The 27,852-nt window shown below is 38.6% G+C and overlaps 2 protein-coding genes across 5 annotated transcripts in view; one reads left to right on the top strand and one right to left on the bottom strand.

The window, feature by feature from the left end:
- The window catches only part of SNTB1 (syntrophin beta 1), a 110,064-nt gene extending 105,244 nt beyond the window's left edge, over nt 1–4,820 (top strand). Inside the window, exons 5-7 of the mRNA XM_064706615.1 lie at nt 72–268; nt 1,789–1,979; nt 4,389–4,820. Of these exons, the coding sequence (XP_064562685.1) occupies nt 72–268; nt 1,789–1,979; nt 4,389–4,481 (481 nt within the window). The 3' untranslated portion in view covers nt 4,482–4,820. The remainder of the gene's footprint in view (nt 1–71; nt 269–1,788; nt 1,980–4,388) is intronic.
- A 5,840-nt stretch (nt 4,821–10,660) lies between these two features.
- Nucleotides 10,661–27,852, bottom strand: part of MTBP (MDM2 binding protein) — a 28,668-nt gene continuing 11,476 nt past the window's right edge. The window contains exons 12-23 of one of the 4 annotated variants that reach the window (XR_010439247.1): nt 27,567–27,740; nt 26,336–26,449; nt 24,950–25,114; nt 24,509–24,602; nt 22,721–22,876; nt 20,564–20,659; nt 17,222–17,488; nt 15,804–16,026; nt 14,622–14,735; nt 12,876–12,941; nt 11,284–11,481; nt 10,665–10,957 (exon numbers count right to left, since the gene is read on the bottom strand). Coding sequence is in view for 3 of the 4 variants with exons in the window: in XM_064706609.1 (XP_064562679.1) it covers nt 11,446–11,481; nt 12,876–12,941; nt 14,622–14,735; nt 15,804–16,026; nt 17,222–17,488; nt 20,564–20,659; nt 22,721–22,876; nt 24,509–24,602; nt 24,950–25,114; nt 26,336–26,449; nt 27,567–27,740 (1,505 nt within the window). In the remaining variant the exon portion in view is untranslated. Of the gene's footprint in view, nt 11,482–12,875; nt 12,942–14,621; nt 14,736–15,803; nt 16,027–17,221; nt 17,489–20,563; nt 20,660–22,720; nt 22,877–24,508; nt 24,603–24,949; nt 25,115–26,335; nt 26,450–27,566; nt 27,741–27,852 lie in introns of all 4 variants that reach the window. The other 3 variants (XM_064706609.1, XM_064706610.1, XM_064706608.1) reach the window with 3 other exon arrangements.

Below are 27,852 nucleotides of genomic sequence, written 5' to 3'. Positions count from 1 at the left end.
GCTCAGGTGGGCATTTTGGGGCAGTGCACTGTTGTTGGAATTTCCTGATGTGTTTTCAAATCCAATTGCAGGTTGGTTCATTCTGGCCCAGGAAAAGGCTCACCCAAGTCAGGGGTGGATTTGTCTTTTGCAACCCGAACCGGTACAAGACAAGGGATTGAGACTCACCTGTTCAGGACTGAGACCAGTCGAGACCTCTCACTGTGGACGAGGAGTGTAGTGCAGGGCTGCCACAATTCTGCAGAGCTCATCACAGAAATCACCACATGTGAGTAACACCTGCAGTGCTGCCATTTCCACACCTCACACCCTTCCTGTGACACTTGTGGCAGTTCAGGTTCCTTCGGCTGGAGGTGATTTACTTTAAGAATGTGCATGTCTAGGGATTCTACTTGTTTAAAATACTGTCAGGTTCTGAGCCAGTGCCAGCTGCTGTGGTATCTGTGTCCAGTGACACACTCACTGTCATGCTGACTTTTGGGTTTGTTTTCAGCACGTTGTTTCAGAAACAACTCTGTAGTCAGCCATGTAGGCCTGCATGTCACAGAGGAGTGATTGTCAGAGGTTGGTCCAGAAACACACAGAAAAGAGCATTTTTCTGAGATTTAGGAAACTCCTGTGAGCCTAGCAGGAGTTTCTCCTGCAGAGGGAGGAGACAGAAGAGGACTGGCACATTCACAAGAATGACTTGGTCATTTATTGATCCAGGTCTGCACAATAGAGGAGAGTGAAAAACCACAAACCAGTCTAATAACCACATTTTGATGGGTAGTAATTTCCTTCCCTGAACATCAGGGTGTCACTTCTCAGCACTTCTGTACATACAAAATCAATTGGAATAGAAATACTTGGCTCAGATGCTCTGGAGTGATGCTCTGTTTGGCCAGGTAGCTGCAGGCCTGGTGTGGCTCTGGGGTTTGAGGCTGGGCCTTTCTCTTGGGTGCCCCCAGGCTTTGCAGTCCTTCTCCTGCTAGTCCTACAGTTGGCAGGGCTGTTAATGTTGAATTTTATCTCCACTCATTTCCTGAAAATGTGAGAGCAGGAGACAAAGCAGAAATCCAGCCATGCCAAAGGGCAGTTCTTGTTTCTCAAAGCTCAGGTAGAGCCACGTGGCTGCTTGTCAGCTGCTGGGCCCCAGCCCCACAGGGAGCTCAGGATGCTCTGTGAGGCCTCTGATGTGCAAACCAGCCAGAGAGCTCAGGGGGAACCAGCTCAGAACAGGTCCATCTCCTCAGCGCCCTGACACAGATGCCATTCTTTCCAAAAGAAGGGCATCAGCCCCTTCTTTTATCACAGTGCTTTTGTCCCACTGCCAAGGATCCTTCTTGATAGAATTGCTCCAAGAAGGTGATGGAATAGTGAATTTGGGATGTGAACTCCAAAACTCTTCATCCTTTAATTTGGATTGTGGCCTCTGTTTCAGAGCTGAGGGGAAGATGCAGACTTCTGCTGCAGTAGCTGTTACATACAATTATCTGGGCCCTTTTTCAATTACCATGACACTAATGAGGACTCAGGAGTGTCTTCATCTTTGTCAAAATACTTTAGGGAAAACCTTTACAGCTCCTAATTTTCTCATGCATTGTGTGCTGTGTTTATTGATTCTGGCTCTGTCTGTCAGATGCAAGAAGAGCAGTTGTGACTTTGTCAAGGTTTGGAAGGAGGAAACACCAGTCTGAGCCTTCTTAAACTTCAGTACATTGGTTTTTGTCAGCATGTAGATGTGTGATGGAACACGAAGAACTGCTTTTAAGAATGTGAGAGACTAAATCTTGATTTCTTCTCCAGCTTGCACATACAAAAGCCAGGAGTGCCGCTTGACCATCCATTATGAACATGGATTCTCTCTTACAACTGAACCACAAGATGGTGCCTTCTCCAAGATAATTGCACAATATCCCTACGAAAAACTGAAAATGTCCTCAGATGATGGGATAAGGATGCTTTATTTAGACTTTGGAGAAAAAGATGGAGAAATTGTAAGTACTGCATTGAGCAAAGGGATGCATGTTACCATCTCTTTGGTATACAGGTTATGGGGGTGGAAAAGCAATAATGGAAGTTAAACTAGATGAACACTGTAGGCCCCTTCCAACTGAAATACTTTATTTCATTCTGTTCCATTCCAACAGTTGGCAAGTGCCAGTTCCAGTACCAGTATATAGACTCAGTATTTTCTAGCACAGCACAATGATCAGGCTTTAGGAGGAGATAAACTAAAAAGACAGTTAAAATTGTAAAACCATACAGAGATTAAATATTTTTCATATTTTAGAACAAACTGTACCTCTAAATAGCCACATGTTAAAATTTTTGTATGTACCCATTTCACTTTTTTAAATTATTGAGCGTGAAAGAACATCAGAATGAGACCTTATTAATTCCAATGTACACATAGGACTCCATGTTATGACAATAAGTTATGTTTTAGGTGTTTTTGAACATGTAGTTGCTGAAAAAAAGAAAGCTACAGATGTGCAAACTGTCTGCATAGGCCTCGAAGCTGTCACAATGCATATTCCAATGAGCAGTTTAAATCCATTAATTATAAATGTAAACTTCATTTTTCCTCACATATTTTTTCAGCGGTTCCTAAACTTGGTGGGTACTTAATTCTAAACATCACCTTTGTTAACATATACTCTGCAAACTGCTTATTGTCAGGCTTTGAAGGGAATTTCTTACTAGCTGTCAATAAAGTTGATTCATGGCTGCTGGAAAGGTGTTACAAATGAGTGTTTGAGATTGCTTAAAAAATCACCAGCAAGGGTATCAGCAAAAACCAGATTTAATACTTAGCAACAGCGTGACAGAGTTTGTTGGCAAGATTCACTTTACTGCCTACAGGACAATTAAGGCACACCAAGGAAACAAAGCAGCAACAAAACCAGGCAATCAACATCCAGGCAATCAAAATCCAAGCAATCAAAACAGAAATGAGCTGAGAACCATCCAGGGGGCTTGTGTGTGTGTTAAGGTGTGAATATCAAAAGGATAGTGAAGGCAAGGATAAAAAGGAACATGGTCTAAAAACTTAATAGCACTCAAACTTTACAGTACTTTAACTTAACTTATACCTTAAACCTAACAAGTTTAAAAAGGAACAACACTTAACTTATACCTAACTTAACTTATAACTTAACAATTTAACAGAGGAATAACAGCATTTAACCCAACTTATTACTTCAAAGTTGAACTTGCTCAATAGAAGAATAACATTCATCAGCTTTTAACTTAGCTTACAACTTATGACTTAACCTTACTTACAGGCCTAACTTACTGAGATATTGAAGGTCCTTAAACATCTAAGAAAACAGCATGTCTCCTGGATTTGCTAAAGCATATACACAGGTGCATGCACACAGACAGAAGGAGTCAGTGCAAGAAAGGTACCTGTGAAAAATTCCCCTCAGAGGTCAGGGAGCTCTGAGAGGTCCCACTCAGAGGGAGATGCTGGTCACAGCCTGCTGCAGTTCAGGAGAGCTCAAAGGGTCTCATTTTGAACAGCTGTTTATAGGGGCACTAAAAAGTCAGCTTTAGTCATAACAATGTTTTTGTCCTGGCCACAGTTTGGGTCGGCACTTTCTTTGAAAGTGTGAGAACAGCAATGTTTTGCCATCCAGGCAAGGAAAACAGTTTCCAAGGTTGTTGATAAAGAAAACAGGAACTCCTTAGACAGCAGTAGTTCCTGGGAGCAGGCACTGTTTCTGATAAGCTCTAGAAGGGATGAGCCCAGGTGCTGTTTTTCAAGGCCAAGGCCTAACGAGCATTTCTCAGATTGCAGTGCAGCCTGGAAAAGGGAGGGAGCAGGGCAGAACGCACCACCATGAAAGGCAAACGTGGTTTGTTTTGATGTGACCCTGTTGTTGGGCCTCTGCACACTGACAAGCCTGTCATGCTTATAGCAAGTATGTGATGAGATCAGCTGAACTATGGCTATGGAAAACAAAGGCTGAGTTCAGTCTCACTGCTGGCTGGGAGAGCAGAGAAGCAGCTGTGCAGCACTGGCTGAAGGTACTTCAGCTGCACCAACAGCAGATGCACTGGGCATCAGAGCAGTCCCACTACCATCCCAGGCAGAAATGGCCAAAAAAGATTGGGTTGAGCCTCATCAAAAAGTGCTTACAGAATCTGACTCAGTTTTCTGCTGCTCACCCAGGTGATACTAAGCCAGAGGCACCAGGATCTCACCTGCTTCCAAGATGCTTATTAGTTTTAGTAGCCCAAATATTTGCAGCTGAATGCAAAGGAAAAACAATATGGTGTAGAGAAGAGCTATTATTAATAGAAGCCTGTTCAAAATACCAGACAGCAGTTTGAGTACTCAATAAATGATTTCTTGTTTGAGCTATAATTCTCAGCTTGATTTTTTTTTTCTGTACTTTCAGCAACTGGATCTTCATTCCTGTCCAAAACCAATTGTTTTCATCATTCATTCCTTCCTGTCAGCAAAGATCACGAGACTGGGCTTGGTGGCATAAGTGGGATCCATCTGTTTCTGCAAAGAGAGACGGGGTAACCACACTAATCTGGAGTACTGTCAACAGCAGCAGTGTCCTAGCTGGCAGCAGACACCAGCCTGGGACTCAGCACCGGCCATTGGTCGTTTCTGCAGTCCTCCCAGGCCCAGGTTTCATTTTGACCAGCAAAAGAGATGGCATGACAAGGAAGATGGGGGATTTCATTGTAAATAACGGGATTTTAAAATCCCATATGAGACCGTAAAAGCGTGTAGTACCATACATGTAAATGTTTCAGAAGCAGAAATTGTGCCTATTTCAATGTACTTGTCTATATAAAGTAAAGGGCTATGCAGTCAAGCACTTGTTGGTTGTGATGCAAGCCAAGGTTGGTTGGGGGGAAATCCTTTAAAATTGTTCCATCACCTGGAAGTTAAAGGTTCTTTCAGTTATAATCTGTGCTCTACTTACAGATTTTTCTTTTGGAGCACTGCCAGAACCTGTTGCATGAATACCCAGCAGAGCCTGCAAATACAAACCTTTGAGGTGGACACTCTGAAGCAATCCAGCTGTGGGCAGCTAACAGCTGGAGGCCCCCCCAGGAGCAGTTTCACATTAAGCAGTAACCAATGTCACCCACATTCCCAGTGATGGAGCCAAAGCAGGGCCAGCCACAGGGATGGTACTGAGAGCCAGCTCAGGGGGCACAGGCAGGAGATCCCTTTGTTAATGAACACAGAATGCATTTTTATAGTGACTTCCCACCACAGTTTAATGAGTTTCAGCTATCTGGGAGCCCCAGCTCAGGTGAAAGCTGCCTGAATCCATTCTGAGGTGGGATGATGCTCCTGCCAGGTTATCTCCAGGGCAGTTTTCCAGTAGACAGCCATATTAAGATTCTGTCCTCCTACCCCTACTGAGTCCCCCCATTTGCTCAGACCAGGCTGGTTGTGTGGTCTTCATAGAATAACAAACATAGGGAAGGAGGAAGACTTGATTTTATGAGTTTGTGAAAAATTTGTTGAAGCAGCTCCACAACAGTGAGGAACATACACCAGGGCAGGAACATGAACTGCAGTCCTTGACATGGAACTGCTCCTATGGGCATGACTTGGCAAGACCAGGTTTCTTGCTGGGGAAATACAAGATGTTCATCTCCATGCCCACACCTTACTGGTGACTGTTTTGCAGCAGAGCTTATTGTTGTGACTCAAAACATGATTCAGTGAGTTTCAGCCTTGTTCACAGCTACTTGAGCAGCAAAAAGCAGGCAGGAACTGACTTTCAGCACCAGAGATGACACACACAGCCCATACCAGGAAATAATAAACTGGCATGACATGATCTGCTGGGAATAGGAAGAAGCAAAACAGAGATGCCACTTATGTTGTTCTTCCTTTTTTAAAAGAACAGTTTCACACAGGGGTGGGGTTTTGTCTGTTTTTAGAGTTTTGCCCTAAATTCACACTTTGAAGGACAGGAAGTAACATATTCAGTGTTTGTGGATGTTCAGTTTTTATATTACAACATTTCTTTTATTCCTGAGAAAGCACATAGATTTCAATTCAGCATCACTTGGCTGGCAAAGAAGAAGATTAAAAAGACATTTTGGTTCCATGTTGTTTTTGAGCTAAGTTTGAGAGTTAAGCATAAGTCATGTTGTCTATTCAAAGCATAAAAACATGGTGATTTCCATAGGTATCTTACTTATCAAAACAAATTAAAATATTAGGATGATGGGCTGAATTCATAAATACAGAAAATAATCACTGAAGAACAGCTCAGTGCCCCATTGGAAGAGCAGCCCCACTCCCAGGACCTCTCACCAGTCAAAGCCATGCCAAGGAGAGATCCACCCAGCTCTGCACTTTTATTATCATGGTACTTGCACTTAAAAATTAATTCCTCATATAAATAAACAAGGAGGTAACGTGTTACCTAACCTAGCAGTAGTTTCCAGATGGACATTTCCCATTTAGTGACCACTGCCAGTCACACAACTTTCTGTGGCAGTTCCTTGGGGCTCCTGGGAGAGCTCAGGGAAGCTGAGAGCAGCCGGTACGCAGGGGGACAGGGCTCTGAGCGGAGCTCCTGTCACCCTACCAAGGAAACTCTCGTGTCAAGTCTTTAAAAACCAGTTCAGGACATTTTTATTGCTGTTCCAAAGTACAAACCTAAAAATTTGGAGACAGGCTCCTATAAAAGTGCTGGAGGAGTAGGTTAAATCCATATGTAAACTATACTGCACTATTTCCTTATTCCTTTTAACACAAATCACTGGAATGTTATACCTAACATGTATGTGCATTGTAAATATTACAAATTCCTACATTAGTGCCAACAAATTAAATTACACAAAATGTAATCTAAGGTGCTCAGTACTATATGAAGTCTAAGTGAATAACTAAGCAGTTTGCAAAGAAAATTCATATTATATATATTTATAGAAAAAAATTATGATGATTACAGATGCTATTTCTTCATTTTCAGATTTTGGACTGATTCATATTTGGATGGGATAGACAAATGAAATATGAACCTACTCCACATTTATAAGAGTATAGTGAATATTTATATTTTAGAGGAAAAGAATATATTTAATAAAGTCATTTATTGGATTTTTGTGACGTGAGCTTACTTTGTGTCCAGACAAACTATCTGGAAGGCTGACCTTTGGTTTTGGGCTGGGAGAAATACCTTTAAACTTCAGTGCTTCAATTAAGAATTCTGTTACTGGAGGGAACTGTTAATTGCATTGGTGGAATGACTTAAAAATTTAAATTAAAAAAACAACCTGAAATCTCACAGGGATGTTTCAGGGCAGGTCATTCAGACATCTCTGCTGAAGTTGCAATGCTTTCTCCTGTTGCTTATACCGGACTGGGTGGTAACAGAAGACTTACAAAAAAATTAAGAAAAAGCAGAAATTTCTGCTCAATCTTCTGCATTCAAGGACTGAGGCCAACATGTGCCTTTTTTTCTCTGATGAATGGTTATGGGAAAACAATTTTTTTATTTCTTCTTTGATTTAATTCTTAACTTAGTGGCCCAAATAGAAAAGCTAACTGTGGGAATTTAAGCTTTTTTCTTTTAGTCTGACCCAAGTTGTGACAGAACAGCCTTGTGGAAAGCCTAAAAAGGGATATTCCAGAGTTTCACTCTTTTCACAAAATAATTACTATAAATGGAATGGTCTTATCAGAAAGTTTGTATAGCAGCTTCATCATGAGAAAGATTGGGATACATATTGGAACAAAAATGTTATTGGAAAAATGTAATGTAAAGTGTTTGTTAAAAAAAATAAAGCTGATCTGATTGTGTTCAGGGAATCATCCTGGTGTTTCTGAGAGTCCTGCCCTTCAAATGGAACCAGCATCTCTCTTAAGGTACTTTAGAAATCAAAGCAAGACTCTTGACATACTACAAAGCAAATCAGCACCACAAACACCACTAGAATTAATCCTTTGCAAATAACAAAACAAGTGTTTTCCTTCTGCAGAGTGTTAGAATTTCTTCCTCCCACAGGACATGGCAGCACCCTCCTCCACCCAGCTCTTTGCATTGGGAAACTCAGCTGATTGGAAGGGAGACGGATCTGATTTCCAGCTGAGAGCATTCTCAGTGTGCTTTTACCCATGCTTAAAAGTTAATTGGAGCTTCTTTGGTTTCAGTGGAAGCAGAATCAGAGCCTAAAGAAATTATGTGCTCCAGATCATTAACTACCATTGATTTCTAAATTTATGTTATTTTCCATAAAAGTCAAACTGGCAAATTGATAACTAGCTAGTTACTGAATCTATTTACTATATAGAGAGACCATTAATACAGTATATATTACATAATTTTGTATATTATGGACACTTTTGAATTCAGTGGTGACCTCAGTTTTAAAGAACAGATATTAATAATATGCTTGCAGAATTTTGAGAAACTCAGCCTGCTTGCTTAAAGTGAATCCCCAGACTAACCAGGACAAAATTTTTATTTAAAAGAATGAGGGGAACAACATTTTAAATAGTTAACAGAGATGACAACCTCCTGTTGAACATCATCACCTGCTTTTCCCACATGGGATTAGCTATTCTTTTTTTTTCCTTATAAGAATTTCTATGCTTGTGTAAATAATTAGAGACATTAGGAAACAAATTCAGAAAACAAATTCCAAGGGAGAACTGTGAGCTAGGACAAAGAAGTTTGTGGATTTGGGCAAGCATTAGTACCCAAGCTAAGTTCTGTGGTAGCCCAGTGATACTCATAATGTAATTAAAATTAATTGCTGTAATATTACAAGTAATCATATCATCAAGTAATTGCAACCACATCAGTGCTGTCTTACCTCTATCCTGTGGGGAATATAAGCACATAACATGGATGGATAATGTGCTTTTACATATAATGCATAATGTTATTATGCTATGCTATGTTATGTTATGTGCTTGTTATATAGATGGATGGATTATGGGTAAACCAGAAATGTGTAATGGTGAATTTGATTTATATCTTGATTTGCAAAAACATGAGAGCAAGCACCCAAAATATGCATAGGTCAGACTGGATCTGGGGGGTTCAGCAGCCGCAAACAAGAAAATAGTTTGAAGTTCAGAGGCAAAGGGTGATGTTACATTCTGCATCACTTAAGTTACAGCATATCAGCCAAGATGCAGGAACTCTCAGTGTGGGGTTTTGGAACTATGACAGATGTAAAATAATTTGGTGAAGTGCTGTTGCAGTGGACCAGATCAAATTATTGTGCCTACATTTTGTAGGTTAACAGCGTGGACAGGGACAATTATCACAGCTCAAATGGGGCACAGTGTTATTAAGCCACAATAATAAACCAGCTACCACTTGTCCTAAAAAGCCACTAACACAAAGAGCAAATGAGACATGGGTAGCAGTGTATTAGTTCTGCACTGGGAACTGTGCAGAAAACCAATACATCAAAATGCTTATGCTTCCATAACTGCTTTCCTGCTGATTATTTCAGGCCAGTCTTTGAGTCTACAGAATGAATTAAACCAATAAGCATTGGGTTCTACTTGAAGTACAAGAAAAGCAGTTCAAATTATTAATTACTTTCCTGAAGGTATTTTTCTTTGCTCATGGCAGCTAGCCTCAAGGATTTATGAAATGTAGAGCTTCTGTACTTTTATTTATCAACTTAGGTATTATTATTACCTACAAAGTTTTTCTAATTACAAATATATAAACTTCCCAAAATTAAGTAGAAAACACAACTCTCAGTGGCTTCCTTTAGTATTCAGACAAAAGTATCAGCATTCAGGCTGAAGAGATAAGGCTACAGCTTACAGCTTTTCTCTCTCTGGAAGTAGAGCATTTCCTGATTCACTATAAGATGTTAGGAAAGGTTAATGTCTTGATTACTTTCTTGTTTTTATAAAGAATGCAAAGAAACATGAGCCATACACAGTAATCATTACATTGGAGCAATTCTGTGCATGCACTTATTAGATGATTATTTAAATAACTCTCTTCATTTCATTTCTATTTCACCAAATCACTAAAACTGGGATGCTGTGGATGTGTGGCATTCTGCAGACAAATGAAATCCATCTGACAAGTAGTTCTGTTTGTCCTGGGCTTAGATGCACACAGTACTCACTAGAGCCCACTGTCACAGCAGAACAACTGCAGTGCTGTCCTGTTGCAGCTCACTTAAACCAAGTACACACCCAGCCAGGAAAGGTCTTGTAGAGTTCAGGACTGGTCAACTTGGGAACAAAGCAACAGAACAGATGAACTCAAGATCCTGTTAGACATGAAGAACCTCCTTAGGGCTTAGCTTTACACCAAATAGAATTAAGCAAAGAATAATGTCCCAAAATCAGGAAGGCTCTTTAGAGAAAGCACAGATTTTACAGTATTAAGTCTAACCTCCACATGGTTTAGTTCAATTATTTTTTCACAATATTACATTTCATTTATATTTGTATTGCTTAATCTATTTTCCTACTGGGATAATATAGCAAACAATAGCCCTGCATCTCTATCAGTTTTAATCCTGTTAGTTTATATGATAAATAGGAAATCCTTAATACAGAAAGCTTAGTACGAACTCCACATCTCAACAAAACACTAACTTGAATAATTACATTAGTCCCAGCCAGATACATGCCAGAGATTAAACAGAGGCCAAATTTAGTATTTTACTGTGTTTGCAACACAGCCAGAAACTCTTTTTTTCCTTACATTTCAGCATAGCACACCAGCTCTTTTCCAGCTCTCACCATCCTCATTACCAGTATTGCTTTGATTTTCTCCTCTTCCAGGAAAAGAAATCTCAGACCTCTCCTTAGATACTTTTCTAAGGAGTGTTACAAAGAGCATGCAGGAAATTATACTGAAAAGTCAGCTTGTAAAACAAAGAAACTTTCTTTAATGGGACCTTGCACCATGTTTCATGCCATGCTTTTTTCTTCCTTATATTACAACACAGAGATAATTATGGTTCAAATTCTGATTGTGTTTGTTTTCACCTGCAGAATAGGAATTGTTCTTAATTAGTATATAAACTGTCAATGGCTGATGCTGTAAACAGCTTTTATACAAGAGCTAGCTGAAGCAGAACAGAGATCTTCACACAAAAAGGAAAAACAAAGTAATAGTTATCAAAATTAAATATGTGGGAGTATTTATTCATATAAAAACCAAATACACTGGTTGAAAAATATACAAAGCTTTATAAATCAAGTCAAGCTATATTAGTTTTAACAAACATAATAAATACACATATAAAATACAACCTCTTTTCATTTGAATTAAAAAAAAACATTAAAAACTTTCAGTATAAAAAGTTTCCAACCTTGCTCCAGTGCTTGAAGAATGAGTCCATATAACTCCACTGACCACAGTCTTCCCAGTGTGCAGATCTGTGTGTGCATTGGGCAGCAAAATGCTTCTCAAGTCAGAAGTGCTCTGTCTCCACAGCTCCTGGGAAGGTGTGAATAGAATCCACACAGTGCCTCTACTTGCCAGTCTTCTCCAAAACCCATTCAATCACCTGGGCAAATAAATGAGAAAGCAAACAATTTACACACCTCCTGGTTTTGAAAGCAAATTAAGAGCAGTTCATAGTTATTAATTCTTTCTTTAGTCCTTTGTCACCATCTGTGTATTATTTATTAAACAGGATTTAAAAGCAAACTACTCAGGAGAAGAAGGTATTGTTAATAATCTGAGAGGATACAGCATTACCCTAGAATTGTATTTAATCTTACAGAATGCTTTGTCTTTAGGAAAAGGCATTTTTAGAACCCCTGAATTGAAATACTTCACCCCATTCTCTCCAAATACCAGCAGGAAAGTGCACATAATGCCAAACAGCCAAACTTTTACTTCCAGCAGTAAAAGTTCCTAATCCCAGAGAAGAAAGAATGAAGGATAATTTGTGCACTGCTGTCTCTACCTGCATTATCACTGCTGCTTTCCAAACAGGGCAGTTGTTCAGACCACTGACTAAATACTCTCTAATACAGAGACATAAGCAGTTTAGGAGAACACCAATTTTAATGCCTTTTGCCAACAGCAAATATACAAAAACTGACCAATTCTACCCAAAGATGGAGGTGAGAAGCAGTGTATCAGCACAATAGCCCAGTTCAACACCAAACATCACAACCCAACAGATTTTGAACCTTATCATTGATACAAAGGAATACAGCACAGAACACAGAAATACTGCTCTCATAGGATAAGTTCTCTAGGGATCTAGCAGCTTTTTTTCTATTACTTACCCACCTCAGTTCAAATTCTTCCATATAATTTATAATTATGAAAATTGCACTGTAATTGTGCATTATGCTTTTTTCCCTTTTTTTTCTCCAAATCATGGAGTCACTTCAGTGTATGTCTCAGAACTCAGTACCAGAGTTACTTAATTTCTGGAGGAATATTTACTTCTGTCATTTGCTCTGTGCTGCTGTGCATGTAAGTCCCACATTATGCACAAATAACCCCACCTGATGTCCCTTGTGCTTACAGTTACTCACAAGCCTAAAATTACTCATTTTCAATGCTTCTTTTAAAAAATTTATTTCCTTTCATAGACCTGCTTATTACTTCCTAACCTTTGAAATGTTATTTCCTTCAACACTAGAAAAGAACAACTCCCTAATGATCCTAATTAAAGAAAAATTTCATCTCTTTTTTTTTCCTGTTTGTTTGTTTCAGTGATGTAGAAACATTTATTGTCTTCATTTCTATTTCTCACTGTGGCACATCATCTTGGCAGCTGTAACTAAAATACCATCCAATACCTGGAAATCTTCCCTTGGAACTACTGCCTGAGAGTGAGATCAGAGTGAAATGAGACCCACATGCACCTTTCATCTCTTAAAGCTGTGGACTAAACCATCCTGTAGTTATGTACAGGAATAAGTAAACACATGGTCTTACCTGCTTAGCATTGCTATTTGCTGTTTTCTTCATTTCATCAAGAAGTCCTCTAGAAGTTTTTAGGTCCTAAATATGAAACAAAAAGCCACAGAAGTCAGCATACAGTCACTCTAATTTGGGTTATATGAGCCCTGATAACCAGGACAATGTAGCACTTTTATCACCTTGTTTGGAACAAAAGAATAATTATTTGCCTTTGCTTTTTTAATAAAAAAAAGAAAATAATTTAAATCTATTCCAATGGGCTGCAGGTTTCCTTACAGCAGTCCAAACCTAGTTCTCAATTATGATTGAGTCTTCCTAAATTTCTGCATTTTTCTGCACAATTTCCAGAATTTTTTTCTTCAATGATATTCTAAGTTCTTACACTCTTGACAGAAATCCTGTTTCTATATAAACATGGAAATCAGCTGTGAGCTTACCCTGCAATACAAAGTGCTGGCAAAGAACAGAGAAGCAGACATCAGAAAGGAAAACCAGTGCAGAAAAGGGAAAAAAATCTAGAATGGCTTTTTTTTCTATTTTGCAGTCCATTTAATGAGTGCAATCTCATCCACTCTTTTAAACAAAGCAAGAACAAAACCTTGCCTGGAGAGAAAGAAAATGCATTTACTACTTGCCTCCAGAGGAAAATGACACCTATGTTACCATGTTTTTGAATTATGCAGCACACAAAAGGATTCAAAGGATTCCCACAGACTTGGAGCTGCAAGACAGCACAGGAGAATCCTGTGACACCTCTCTCTAGAAAGGACAGGATCACTGCCATATTCTTCCTTTTCCTTTTCTACTTGAAATGGAACCACAAGCCCTGATTTGCTCTACTTACACATCCCTACCTGCAGCCCTTTCTGATTTTGGATTAGATCTTCCTTCAGGGCATATTTCATGGAGATGTTGGGAGCACTTACAGAATGACTGCACAACTGTGTTCCAATTATTTAAGAAACTGATGCTTATCAGCAAGATGTTCTGATTGTGTGAGCGTCCAGCCCTGCTCAGCTTTCTTTGAGCTTAAAGCACCATTACTGAAGTAATGGTGACTAAACTGAGCTGGTTCACCCACAGTGATAGGTTAAACACATGCAAATGAACACAACAGCAGCTCAGCTGGTGAGCAATAGCTTTTAATCACTCCATACTGTAATTAACTTGATTTTGAGCTCAGACCAAGTAACATGGGCTTCAGCATTGACTCACAGTCTCCTAGGTATTGTGGAAAGAATTCTCATCTCCCCCTAAACATGAGGTTGATGCAATTCTACAGGGTGCTCTGCTGAGCCAGTATGTGTTAGATAATAGATAACATCATGTCAGGGAACTGCAATTTCTGAGTCAGTTCTGTAAGATCCTTATTGAGCCAACAACCTTAGAACAAGGGAGAAAGCTGAGCTGTCACAGCTACAGCTGGGAGATACTCTATTGCCTGTCAGCTGCTGCAGCTCTTAAGAGTGACCTAACCTAACAGGGCCATGTTTTAGCATATTATTTCACTATGTATAAAAGGCTACTGCTTTAGAAGGTTTTAAAACAAGCAAAACCCCACCAAGCTATATTGCAAAACTACCTTTTCCATTTGACAACAAGTCCAAAGGTCTCTCCACACAATCTACACATGACTAACACACCACTGGGAAATACTAGCTTAATCAACTCTGAATTTCCCACATGCTAGCTCAAGTTTTATTTAGAAGTGGTTTCACTTAACTAAGAATAAAGAACTGTAAGAGTGTGCCTTCTAGTTACCTTTAAGTAGAATTTTGATATCTCAAATAGACGCTGGCTGCATGATGCAAAGCACTTATGATCTTCTGCAATTCCATGTTTTTGAAGAGTCTTAGCAACCACCTCCTTCAGCATCTTGGAAACAGAAGAAAACGAAAAATTATCCATGGGAAGCAAAAAAGCCTAACACAGAAAACCTGATCTTTTGGGATCTTGCCTGTCTTTAATCTATTGCCAAACGTGATCAGCTCACTGCCTGAATATGAGCAGTTCTTTAACAGTCTATTTCCATTTCCTTAATTTTAAAATATTAAGAAAATGCTTACATGTCAAGTATCAGTGAACAAAGATCACATGGAGCTTGGAAGATAAAAAGAAAGTCAATATTATCTTGGGTATTTTCTTCTCCAAAATAATATATGTAAAATTATCACTTTTTGCTGTACTGATAGTCCTTTGTTTGATACACAAATACAAAAAAAAATTAAAAATCTGACACTAAAGTCTCATTAAATAATTTCCTGACATCTTTTACATCAGAGATGTTTAAACTCTGCTGTAGGTCTCAATGAGTCACACCAATTTATGCTTCCTTGGACCATTCCAACTTGCCTTTGACAGTATCTTAAGATTCTTGCAGTGTTCTCCTTGTACCCTGGGATTAATTTAAAATTTATATCACCAAGTCAGAAATAGTTTTGTGTATTGTATTTAGAAGAGGCATTCCTAATATACACAGCTAATAATTAGACATTATTCCACCAAATTATTTAACTCCTATCTCAATTAATGGATTTATAAAACTACAGGAATCTCTTTATTCACAGACTAATCTGGTCCTCTACAATGCCTTTGACCCTTCCAGAACATGTATCTCTTTGGTGCCTTTAGGTTTTACATTAATCATCTATACTTCATAACTTTTATTAATTGCTATTCATTTCCACCTTTTTTATTCCTCATTGTTATCTCTCTCAGCCTTACTTTTCTGGGCATGATAAAATTTTCTTTGCACACTTTTTCATTCTTTGCTTCTGCAGCACCCTCCTCAGTGATTCACTTACACAAGTGAACAGAATGAAATTCAGTAACAAAAACTGGTTGAAGATAATTCATCTTGAGTTAAAAAATGTTTACAAATCAAGTCCCATGGAAGGAAGTTAAAGAGCTCTTCTTCACTAAGAGAACAAGGCAGATTTTTACCCTGGTGTGTTTCTGGGATCTCGACTCCTTCTCTGGCCGGACAGGCTCGGGCTGTGCGGCCGCTCGGTGGCCGTGGCGGTTCGATGGCGCTGCAGCCGCCCCAGGGGACCTGTCCCTGTCCCCGTCCGAGCGCTTCCTCGGCACAGCCACTGCACGGTGACTCCTGCTGCTGCTCCCCCCTGCCTGCCACAGCAGCGACTCTGTGCTCTCACATCTGCTCAGCCTACAAAGAACACGAAAAAACCCTGTAAAAGTCACTCTCGGGTTTTGTACCGACTCTTTTAGTGCCATTGTTTCTGCTAGAGAGGCTGCTGCTTCAGAGCAGTAAGGACTGAGCATTCCTGCAAACAACATCTGAAAACAGCAGACAGGAAGACAGGATTCCATTCTGTAAAATATTTTGTATTAGAAGAGCACTCTGCTGACTGGATTGGGCTGTGATATGTAGACCCATTGCACCTCTGATTAAAAAGGTCTAGAAACAAACTGAAGAAATCAGGTAACTAAGATAATAAAACTCTTGGGAAGAGAATTGGCCTACAGTCTTTGGATGAGACAAAACTTCTTCAAACTATCTCATTTCTTTTGGTCCTACAGGAATGTCACAACTCAACTACAAGAAGTTGAGCATCATAATTCTATGGGAACATTGTAATCCTTGATCCTTCAACTGTAAGAGGATTAGTAATTCCAAATGCCAATTTAGAAAATGTTAAGTATAATCACATCTTCTTTTCTAACTATTCAGTAAGCTGCAAAAGATATACTTATTTCTAAAATCAGACATCTGTAAAAGGCTTATGGTGATTAGAATGCAAAGGCTATCAATCTGGAAATAAGGAAGACGTGAAGTATTACAGTAAAAAAGTGAATTTGGAAATATTGTTACCTAGCAGCTATTATTCAGTGATAGAGTTTGCATCTTCTGAGTGAGGACAAGATAGAAAGGGAAATCTTTAAAACTAAACTTCCAGAAAAGACTTTAATAAACAAGGCTGACAATAAGATTGGATTTTGGTAGGTCATCTTATGCCAGCAGTGCTTTGGATTAGAAATTCAATTATTCTGTTTGTACAATCCCTGGCTTTCTAAACCTTTAGTTGTTTATTCCTAGTACAGGAGCCTTGACTGTTTCAATCCTAGATGAAGCTGTCATCTTTTCAAAAGCACTTGAGACTGCAGGATATAACCCCAAATCTGTTAAACAAAGTGTGCCTGTGCTGCATGGTTTTGATTAATCTAATGCCATCGATGAGAGATCACACTTGAGGAAAAAAAATGAACCTACAGAAGAGGATTAAACAACTAGAACATTTGCCTAGATAGCTTCACTAAAACATTTTGAAATGAAAAGATGCAGCTCACAAGAGACCACTGAAACATTTCATGCTAAAGATTCATTTTATTCAGTGCATTACCTTTTCTTGGGATAAAAGTAATCCAGGTCTTTTGATCTGCGTTTTAGCCTTGATGTCTCTGTTTTGAATTCACTTTGCAAAGTCTCTCCATCAGGGACACTTCCAGGTTCTGACAAGACTGCAGGAGATGGGAGAGGACTCAGGACAAGAGGCACAGGGCAGCACTCTTTGGTACAAGTAGTCTGAGTTTCATAGCGAATAAGGCGAGTTTGAAGTTCAGCATATCCCACATCTCTTTCCAAGGCTCTTCTGTCATCAAGACAGTATCTAAAATTGAAATTGGGTGAGAAACCTGTGAGAGAAAGTCTCTGTTTTATTACAATCAAAAAACTTACTTCTGACAGTCATGTGAACTCCAAAGCCTTTTTTTTGTTTGAACTACTATACTGTTCTGAAATACAACTTTTAACAGCCCAGTAAATTAATATTTGCCTGGATTTTGCTCTACTTAAGTCCAGCTCCAACAAAGAAGCTGAATTATATACTATTTGTAACTCTTTACCCTGTTCTTGTAAGAGTCAAACTCTTTGAAATGCAGCTTTTAGCTTTGTCTGAGATAAACACTGCTGTATGAGAGATTCACATTTTTTAAGCACTAAAAATACAAAAAAAGTATCACTGAACAAGCACAAGCTTCCTATTGACTACAATGAATAAGTGGTTTGATCAACCAAATCAACAGAACAAACTGTAATAACAACAGTGGGGCTGAAAGATAACAAATGAACAAGTGCTAACTCAGTGAAACACACATGAGGTAACACACAATGCATCCTAACTAACTTTTCTCTGGTATAAACAATTTCCAGGATTACTTGCAAGAGAACAGTGTTTCACCACCCAGTAACTTACTGTAGTGCAGGGAAAGGTAACAGTAAACCTGTCTTATTCCAGCCTCTGTTACAAATTGTTTTAAGCAGTGTGAGCTCTTGCTCTGCCCACCCATCAAACTGCTCAGCAATGTTTCCTACTCTCAGGAATGCAAGAAACATTCTTTACTTTTATCTCTTGGCATGGAGTCATGTTAAATTGCTAGTTCTGATGTTTCCATTTTCCTCATAGTATTTTCATATTCAGGGAGAAATTAATTTTTCTAATAACTGGCTGATGAATCAAATTTCTACAGTTGAGGAAGACTTTCTATTAGAATTAAATTCATTATCTGATAAGAGAGTAAGCTATCTGAACTTCAAAATTTCAAGGTATTTAATTTTTCTTATTTATATTCTCAGTACCCTGAGTAGTCACATACCCTACAAAGATAAAAAAATCCATTTAGCTTTAGAAGTTAAAATGCTATTTTACTCACTGCTTTAATGGCAATTGCTTTCTCTGCGCAAAACAGCATTCAAGTGTCTGGCACATGTTCATTACACCAAAAATTTGACTTAATCACAAATAGGAACAGCCTGATGTTCACAAGTCCTGGTCTTCATGGGGGACTTCAGCCATCCCAATAATCTGTTGGAGGGCCAATATAAGGCAATCCAGGAGACTCCTGGTCTGCACTGGTAACTTCCTTCTCTGAGTGAGGTGAGGTGCTGTGCTGGATCTTGTGCCCACCAAGAAGGAGGGGGTGGTGTGGAATGTGAAGCTCAAGGACAGCCTTGGCTGCAGTGACCATTAAACAGTGGAGTTTGGGATGCTCAGGGCAGCAAGGAGAGCACACAAGAAGCTCACCCCTGGAGTTCAGGAAAGCAGTTTGCCATTGACACAGAGCTCTGTGGCATGGTCAACACTAGAGGGAAGGGATTCCATCCAGAGGCTTGAGAGGTGGCCCTGTGCAAACCTCATGAGGTTCAACAAGGCCAAGTGCAAGGTCCTGCACCTGTGTAAGGGCAATGCCAGCAATAATACAGGCTGAGTGAAAAATTAATTAAGAGCAGCTCTGGGGAAAAAAATGGGAGATGTTGGTGTCCCTGCCCATGGCATGGAGGCTGCAGTTAGATGATATTTAAGGTCCCTTCCGACTCAAACCATTCTATGATAACTGCTGCTCCCTGTTTTTTTGACAAGACTTTACCTCCAAATATAAATACAGCAGCTGGGCAGATGAAAATTACATAGTACCAAACACATCTGAATACTCTTGTTACAATATGTTCTGGTCCTACACTACCTCCCACTCTACTGCTTCCCTCCCATTCTGCTAAGCACACTGCCCTTGCAATATTAATATGCCTGGATCTTCCTCCTCTCCACAACACCCTGCAGTCTATATCTGTCCCATTTTGCTATAAGAGGCAGCACAAGCTGTGCTGTGCCTAATTTGGAATCTCAGGCACACTCCTTGCTGAGGTCAGGCAGGGCAGCAAGATATCACATAGCAACAGACAACAGACAAGTGGTTTCTTCCCACACCTGCCATAGGCATTTCTCTTTTCTACCCAGTTGCCTCTCTGTGCCACTTATTACAAATCTAAAAAGGCTAACAGGGTCATGAATTACTGCTTAGAAAAAGCGATAACTAAAGAGATAGGAGTGCTCCATTGCCCTGTAAAACTTGACTAAAATCAGCAGATACTAAATACAGACTTAATCAAACTATTTGTAAAATCAATAGGGAAAAAATACCAGCAGCATTGTCAGTCAATTCTGACAATCTGAAAATGTGATTTTAGGAGGCAGCAGAAGCTTGCACAAAAACTGAACTAACTATGCTTGGTATCCACTGCATTTCTTAATATATGCTGCAATAAGACTGTCTCTACGGAAGACTTATGCTTAATTATCTACTCCAGCATTTTTATAGCCTTTTTCCTTTTCTTCTCAATGTCAATATTTGTACTTTTCTAAACTATTTTTATACAGCTACATTATGTGACAGTTTGCCCATTTGTCTGCTTTGACAAATAACTATTGCTGGCTGGCTGAGATGAACTAACAGTCCTAGCCATATGGATCCTTTAGAACAGCCTTACCACCAACACTTGCCTGCTGGTGTTTTCAGGCTCCCTGAACATACAGGTGGCAGCATCACAGCAGCTCTCATTAAACCTTTTGACTATCAGTCATAAAGTGTCAACAATTAAATATCAAAGCAGAAACTATGCATGTACTTAAAATGTGCTTCACTAGGAACTTGATATGTACTAATTCCCTTGCCATTTGTAGCTCTGAATTAAAATTTTCAGAGACACTGAGAAGAGACACAGCAGTATAACTGAGAAAAAAAGACCTTCAATGTTTCTACATTACCATCAAGGCAGCAATGTTGGAATTGAAACCACTGACATTTAATCCATAATTAACATACCCTTAACATGTTGCTTGAAACATTTCTAATTACACTTAGACTGGAAACTAAAGAGTAAATCTGAGAAAAGAAGCCAGGAAACTTACTCAAGTCCATGGTAATGGCATCCAGCTGCTTTTTCAAAAGGCAAACCTCTGAGTTTTCGAGGAGTAAGGTCCGGTGTCAAAAGAAATGCATTTTCACTGAAAGGAGGAAAATAAAGATTTACCATCAGGATAAATTATATTTCCAAAAATCAGAAACAAATGCCTTCACATATGAAGAACAAAACAGTATGTCCTGCAGCTAAGCCCCTAGGATAAAGCATCAATGGAAAATTAAATCTGCATTGAAGCGAGAATTTAAGTTCAACTAATTCCTACTGAGCTATTATTGCTACAGAAGCTCTTAGACATTTCTTAGATGGTTAAGGTCACTGCTCCAAACAAGTTATCAAAAATCTGGGCAAATATCACAATGGGACACCTGAGTGGTAGAATGAGCTGAGAGGAACTGGGAAGTGACCTCCCATTTCTCAATCACACACTCTAAGTAGTGAATTCCTTCACCTTCAAATAGCTGTCTCACCTAACACTCATCTTTCCCAGCCTTCAGAACTAATGGCTTGTTTCCTGGGATATTTCAATTCCAGCTAGCAACTCTCTACAGCTAAATCATAAGAGTGTATTTGTTTGAGGGTATTTCAAGGGAATAAGCCATAGCAAGGCAGATAGAAAGATCCTGCTGCCAGATCTCAACATACCCTGACATTTACCTCTAAAGAAGGGAAGACAAAAAGGCAAGATGTAACAGAATCTGAAACTTACACATTGCTTCAGATTTTATTCATATAGACTCCCTCTACACCATTTCCACTGGAATAATCTGAGAAAAACATCCAGGAAAGATGTAACACTGAATCTAGCAAAATGATAATTTGGAAAGACTGTCAGCCAAAACTGTAATCTATCAAACTTCTATCTAAGCTCAAACACAGAACACAAGGGAACATGCCTTTAATTCTCTCTCAAAATCTCTTCAATCCTTCTGTTGGTCAGGAAGATCCTTAGATCCATATTCACTGTTCTTCATCACCTACTGTGCAAAGCTCCTCATAATTCCAGAACATTTACTCAAAGCAACTGCTAGGGGAGTGAGCAGCTCGGAGTACAGTGTTCTGCTGGACTCAATTCAAATTCAGAGCTCACTCATCTGTAGCTCAAAGCAAATCGTTCAAGACACTCAAGGTATTCTATGCCTAAGTGCTTCTCTGGAGGCTTTGAAAAAAATCAAAGACTAAAAAAAGTTTTTTTAGTGAAAAATTATTCACTTCTTTCCCACATAACTAGTTGGAAGGAAAATATTTTTAGCCAAAATTCTAAATGTTCTCCACTCATTAACAACCCAGTAGGAGATTCTAAATCTTTACAGTATATTTTTTAATTTGCTTGAATTGTCTGTTCAGAATATATTCAGTTTAGTTTCAAAACTTCAGTAACAATTTTACAGAAGTCTCAAAAATCCTCCAGAAAATCCAAAATACTACAGAACCTTTCCCTCACACAAGCACTGTATCAAATAATTACATCATAGTTTTTATTATTCAGTATTAAAAAGGTCAACAAATATAACTGTAGTGACTGCAAAGACTGTCTTGCCTACCTAGCACTCTCTGACACATTGCACAAAAATAGTACAGGTTCTGCTTCTACAAACACCATCTAACTCTTCTAGAGTCTGGCCTTAACTCTAATAGATGTACAGATCCTGAAAATTATACCAGTAACTCCATGAATCTATAAAAAAGCATGACAGGAGACAAACACGGTTAAATAGGCTCAGATATTTTCTTATTTTGTCTTCCCACCTAGACTTCCCTCCACTGAAAGAAATCACACCCAAAAAATTAAAGCTCTACCACAGTAGCTTCTGCTTTACTAGAAATACTCTTTTGGAAATGGACATATAGGGCAGCAGCAGCTTGGCAGGGCTCTACCAGTAACAAGTTTGTTGTTCAGGTGATGATTTTGTTATTTAAATGCCTAGGACCGAGATCATCATCTCCAGCCATTTCTGAAAGAACTAAATAGCAATACTGACCGGAGACCAAACCAGTTGATTTCACTGGCAGGCATGTGACATAAGGATGTTGCAAGTTATAAAGTCAAACCCAGTTAGGCCATTCTGTGACTCCCATTCCACCCTTTTTACACCCCCCTACATCAGCTGTGAGTTTGGTGCTAGTGGCTCTAAGATGCTCATACCGCTTGGGAACTTGCAGGGGCTGGAGCTCCCCCACGGGCAGCCCCTCTGGGGTGAAGAACTTGAGCAGCTCTTTGGCATCCAGCAAGGTCAGGGACTCCCTCTGGCTGTCCTTGTGTCCCAGCAGCTGCTCAGGTGAATGTGCAAACAGAGGAACTCTGCAAAAAAGGCAGCGAGCAAAGACCAATCTAAGATTTTTTTTTTTTAATAAACTCATAAACTCATTTAATATAAAAAAATATGAAATCATTGCCACTCTGGAGCAATTAAACTAGTATCAAAGTAAAATGAACAGAGAATGTTCCTTGAGAACGTTCACACAAATGTTCATGACAAATAACATGATAATTGGTGCAAATTCTCTAACATTTGACTGAAAAAGTAGTTTCTTCTAGAATTTAGAGCGTGGTTATGAAATACAACATTGGAAGACGATTATTCGCCCTTTTTTTCTGTTTTTTGACCAAAAATTGGTTCCCATTAAAAAAATTTTAAATATACAATATACAGGAAAGGAACAATAAAGTCACTACTGCACACAACCCTCCACTCTTTTTTCGTGTCTTCAATCAAGTACAAAGTTCTCCCTTTGTACGCAACACATTGCATCCTGACACAGGGTAAGAAAGATACTCAGTTCAGATTCTGAACAATAAAATTAACACTGACTATGTAAGAGAAAGGTCCTTTAGGAAGCTTTTTGACAGCTAATTAAAAGGAAGAACTTTACCTGTTTGAGAAACAAAAGCCAATAATAATAACAATAAGGATGATGATGATGATGATAGTAATACCACCATAAGAAAGCTAATGTGAGAATTTACCATGTGCAGAACTCCAATCTAAGCCATGGCCACCTATGGTACTTGAGAGAAACGGGATGGAAGTGACTCAGAAAAGGACAGCTGGACACTTGCCTCTACAGGTGTGTCAGCAAGAACATTAACATTACCAAAGCACTGGCTGAGCTGGAAAGGACCACAAGGATCACTGAGTCCAACTCCTGGCCCTGCACAGCACCATCCCCGAGAGTCACACCCTGTGCCTGAGAGCACTGCCCAAACTCCCCCTGAGCTCTGCCAGTGCTGTGAGCACTGCCCTGGGGAGCCTGTTCAGTGCCCAACCACAGCCTGGGTAAAGAACCTTTTTCAGATACCCAACCTAAACATTCCTTGACAAGTCTTATATAAAGTGAGAGCTCAACTGAAATCAACAGGCTGCCCTAAGTGACACAAAGACCTATGGGTTTCATGTGAACAGTACTGAAGGTAAAACATAACTAAACATAAATTTAAACATAAAACCGATAGGCTCTTTGACTTCAAAATTACTTGATATATGATATCAACTATTGACTATCAACTACTGATATATGTTATCAACTGACTATTTAGGAAATATGAGAAGATTAGAACACGCTGCACATGTTGACAAAAACAGCTAAATTATTTATATTTATTAGGGTATGTTGTGAGAAAGAAAAGCTTTTGTATGTTTTCCTACTATTTTCTAGAAGTGCCATTTTGGTGATTTAGTTTTAGAACTATTATACTTTTAGCTAGCTTCCAGTTGCATTTAGTCAATAAAAATCAAAACAATACTTCTTTAAATACCAATAAACTACACCTTTGGAAATAGACAAAAATATAGTTTTAGCCTTAAGCAATATTTTCTTTGAAAGATTATCAACATGTGAAAACAGTTTACACTATGGTTATCAACATATAAAGTTCCTCTATAGTAAAGTTTAATGGCTGCTCCAAAGAAAATCACCAGTATTTCATTATTACCTCATTTTTTGTTTGGTTTTTTCAAAGTTTTCCAAATTCTGAAGAACATGTCTTTCTGGCCACTCCAATGGATTTGGCTCTATTAAGTCAGACTCTGCAAGAAATACATGTTGAACAATCCTAAATAAAGAATCTTATTCCTTAAAGAGACAGATATACAGTCCTTTATCTATAGATATTCCTCAATGCCACTCTCTAAAAGTATGTAAACAAAATACAACATTGGTGATGCAATCAGAAATGTTTTCTGGACTTATTTTTTGTCAAGGAAGAAAAAAGAAATGCAAGGGTAATTTCAGTTTGCAAAATAAGCCTAGAAAGCTGCTTTACTTTTTTTTTCCCTTTTGTTAAAAATTACTCCTTTTAGTAAAAGATTGACAACCAGTATGAGAAAACATCCTAGGAAAATAAGCAGCAAATTTTATAAATAAAAATACTTACCACAATTCTCAGTGCATGACCTGGTTTTATTGCAGACCTTCTGCAGAACAGGTTTAGGAAGATTAGTGCTGCCCAAGTCCAAAAAACATTCTCTTGTGAGTTTTAATAAGCTTTTAAACTCATTGGTAGAAATAACTAGAGGCTGCTTGGTCAATTCCTTTCTCTCTAGAAAAGAAAAAATAAAAGGTACTGCATCTGCTTAAAAACAAAGAACAACAAGAGCCTGCTAAAATACAATTACACAAGAAAATCTCCACCCAGAACCCATAACAAAAGTAAGTTAACTTGACACTTACTATTGTACCAGTAAGACATGGGTGGTTTATCCCAAAGACAAGTGAAAAAACAGCAGTGAGAATAGCTGAAGTCACACATGATTCATGTTTTTATTGTCCTTTAGCTTCTGGATGTATGCATTTCTGAGTGTATCCAGGTTTGAATCCCCCAGAGAAAAACACCTGGACTTGCTGAGTCACTGTCAGCCTGTTCTGGTCTCTTTGGTCATAATATCAAGGGTCAGCTAATTTTGGTATGATTTAGGACAATCAGTGAATTCCAACTGCTCCGACTCAGCCTCTTAATGGAAATGGATGACTGACTCAAAAGAAACTAAAACACAAACTCTAAAGCAGGCCCAGCCTCAGGGTTGAAGCAGACAGGAATCTGAGAATGACTAAGTTAGCAGGGGGTGTGGGGTGGGAGACAAGACTACTTAGAGAATCTTATTTTCTTTAAGCTGCTATTCTGTTAATGATAATACACCTAAATTACCTCTACAGCATGCCATTTTCAATAAGCCAGACAATCACTCTGAAGCATTTTTTCTTTTAATTGAGTCTCTTTAAGCAATGGACTTAAGATGGAAAAAAAATCAGGACACTCAAATGGACTTCTCTGCAATGTCAAAAATCTAAGGAGGATGATCCTTCAAGTTTTTATTATGAATGATGCAATCATGATAACTCTAAAAAATCTCCAATGCATGGTTTTCCTCTGCTGCTTGAGACTTTTCAAAGAAAGAGTAAAATTTAAAAAGCTGAAAAACCCAAACCAGAATTCTTATTTTTGTAGAAGGCATATCCAGCAGTAAAGGGGAAATCATCATAGAATTGCATAGAATTATTTCAATGCTATGCTCAAAAATTCAGAGTATTCGTGTAACAACCACCAGCACTAATACAGTGTTCTCTTTTCCATTATCTGACAGATAAACATGGATGTACTTCCAAGTTTCTTTTTAAACTTGTGCTATTTTTTCATAAAGTGATTCACACACTTTGGTTGTCAAACATCTCCAGTTTTGTAAGGTGAGCTATCCCATCCAATGTGAAATAAAGACCTTTTAAATACCAGTTTGAGAATTACCAGAGCTTTCCCATTACTTACTGAGATACTCCTTCAAGGCAAAGACTTGGAGACGTGACAGTTTTGTTTCTCTCTGTACAATATCCTCTCCATAATAGCACGGCAGAGTCTTGATAAAGTCAGAAATATGAAAGCCTGTACAGATTAGAAGAAATTTTTATTACAAATCTCTCTTTGGAGTCATTACTTAACAGAAGATATAAACATAGGAAACATAAAGATCTCATATTCAAAAGAAACAACCAGACTTTCAAATATGGCTAATCATTGAAAAACCAAACTAATTAATTCCAATTGAACATCAGGAGGATCATTTCTAAGAGATGCTGACTATTTTTGAATTTCTGTACAAAACCTGTACAATGACAACACAACATGACTAACATTTAAAGAAGGTAAAAAGATCCTAGGTTTGATACCACGGAAGAAAAGTTTTCTCCCAACATATGGTCAAGGACTTTCAGTCCTCTGACACTGTACTAATGGGATTTTAATTAGGATAAATGGCTGAGTAGTCAGTCCTACCACACACAGATTTATTTCAATAATAAGGAATTAAGTAGCTAAGATGCAGGTCACTGTTCTCCTTTTCTCTGCCAGTGTTATTGAAACAAATACAGGAGTTGGTAGAGTTATCTGGTAGGTGCAGTTGTCACATGACAACTACTCCATGATAAATGGCTGCACACCTGCTCTTCCCTAGTGGAGCAGTTAGGAAAGGAGTGCCAGCTCATACCTTAAACACTCTGCAGTAACATGGACATGGGCAAAGGACTGAAGGTTACAACAAAACTCATCTACTGGCCTTGCAGCTTTGATTTAAAATCATCAGTGAAACAGGACTTTCAGGTAATATTTACACAGATTTTTGGCATGGCCTGGTCAGTCTTTACACCAACAACACACACTTTCTAAACTTTAAGCCTTCACAAATTTGTTCTGCATTAATATTACCTGTACATCCCTTTACAATGAATAATTTTCAACGTACCTCGATTATGAGAAATAACTTTGCATAGTCAATTTTAAAAATACGGTAGCAGTAAATTCTGTAAATAAATAAGCTCTTACTATATTTTGTTATGGATCTGGAAAAATATTCTTAAAAGACACTTTCATAAAAGATGTAATATTCCTCCTTGTTTTCCTTATTTTAATACTGACTGGAGTGAATAAAAGGAACTTATGAAATTTAGAACTTACCATTTGCCTGCATTCAGATACTCATTAATAAATAAGTGATTACTCTTACCTGACTCTGTTTCTTCTGCTTTTGCCTTTAGCTTTCCATTTACTGCAGCTAGAGTGGCCATCCCATTGATCTGGCCAGCTGAATGAATCAAGGTTGCTTTACATCCTCCAGAGCCATTGCCTTGTAGCAAGAAATAATATCGGCAAGATTCCCCTTTCAGTTCAATTTCTGGAACTTAACAAACATCAAGACATAACTGTGAAACACCCTCAGGAAAAGATCTTTAAAACAAACTATAATCCATCATCAAAATTCTTTCATTTGCTTTCTTCTGTTCTGTGAGAAA

The sequence above is a fragment of the Zonotrichia leucophrys genome, chromosome 2 (assembly GCF_028769735.1).
Source record: "Zonotrichia leucophrys gambelii isolate GWCS_2022_RI chromosome 2, RI_Zleu_2.0, whole genome shotgun sequence".
NCBI classification, from domain to species: Eukaryota; Metazoa; Chordata; class Aves; order Passeriformes; family Passerellidae; genus Zonotrichia; species Zonotrichia leucophrys.
The sequence above is the reverse complement of the archived record's forward strand: the minus strand, read 5'-3'. Positions and strand labels throughout refer to the sequence as shown.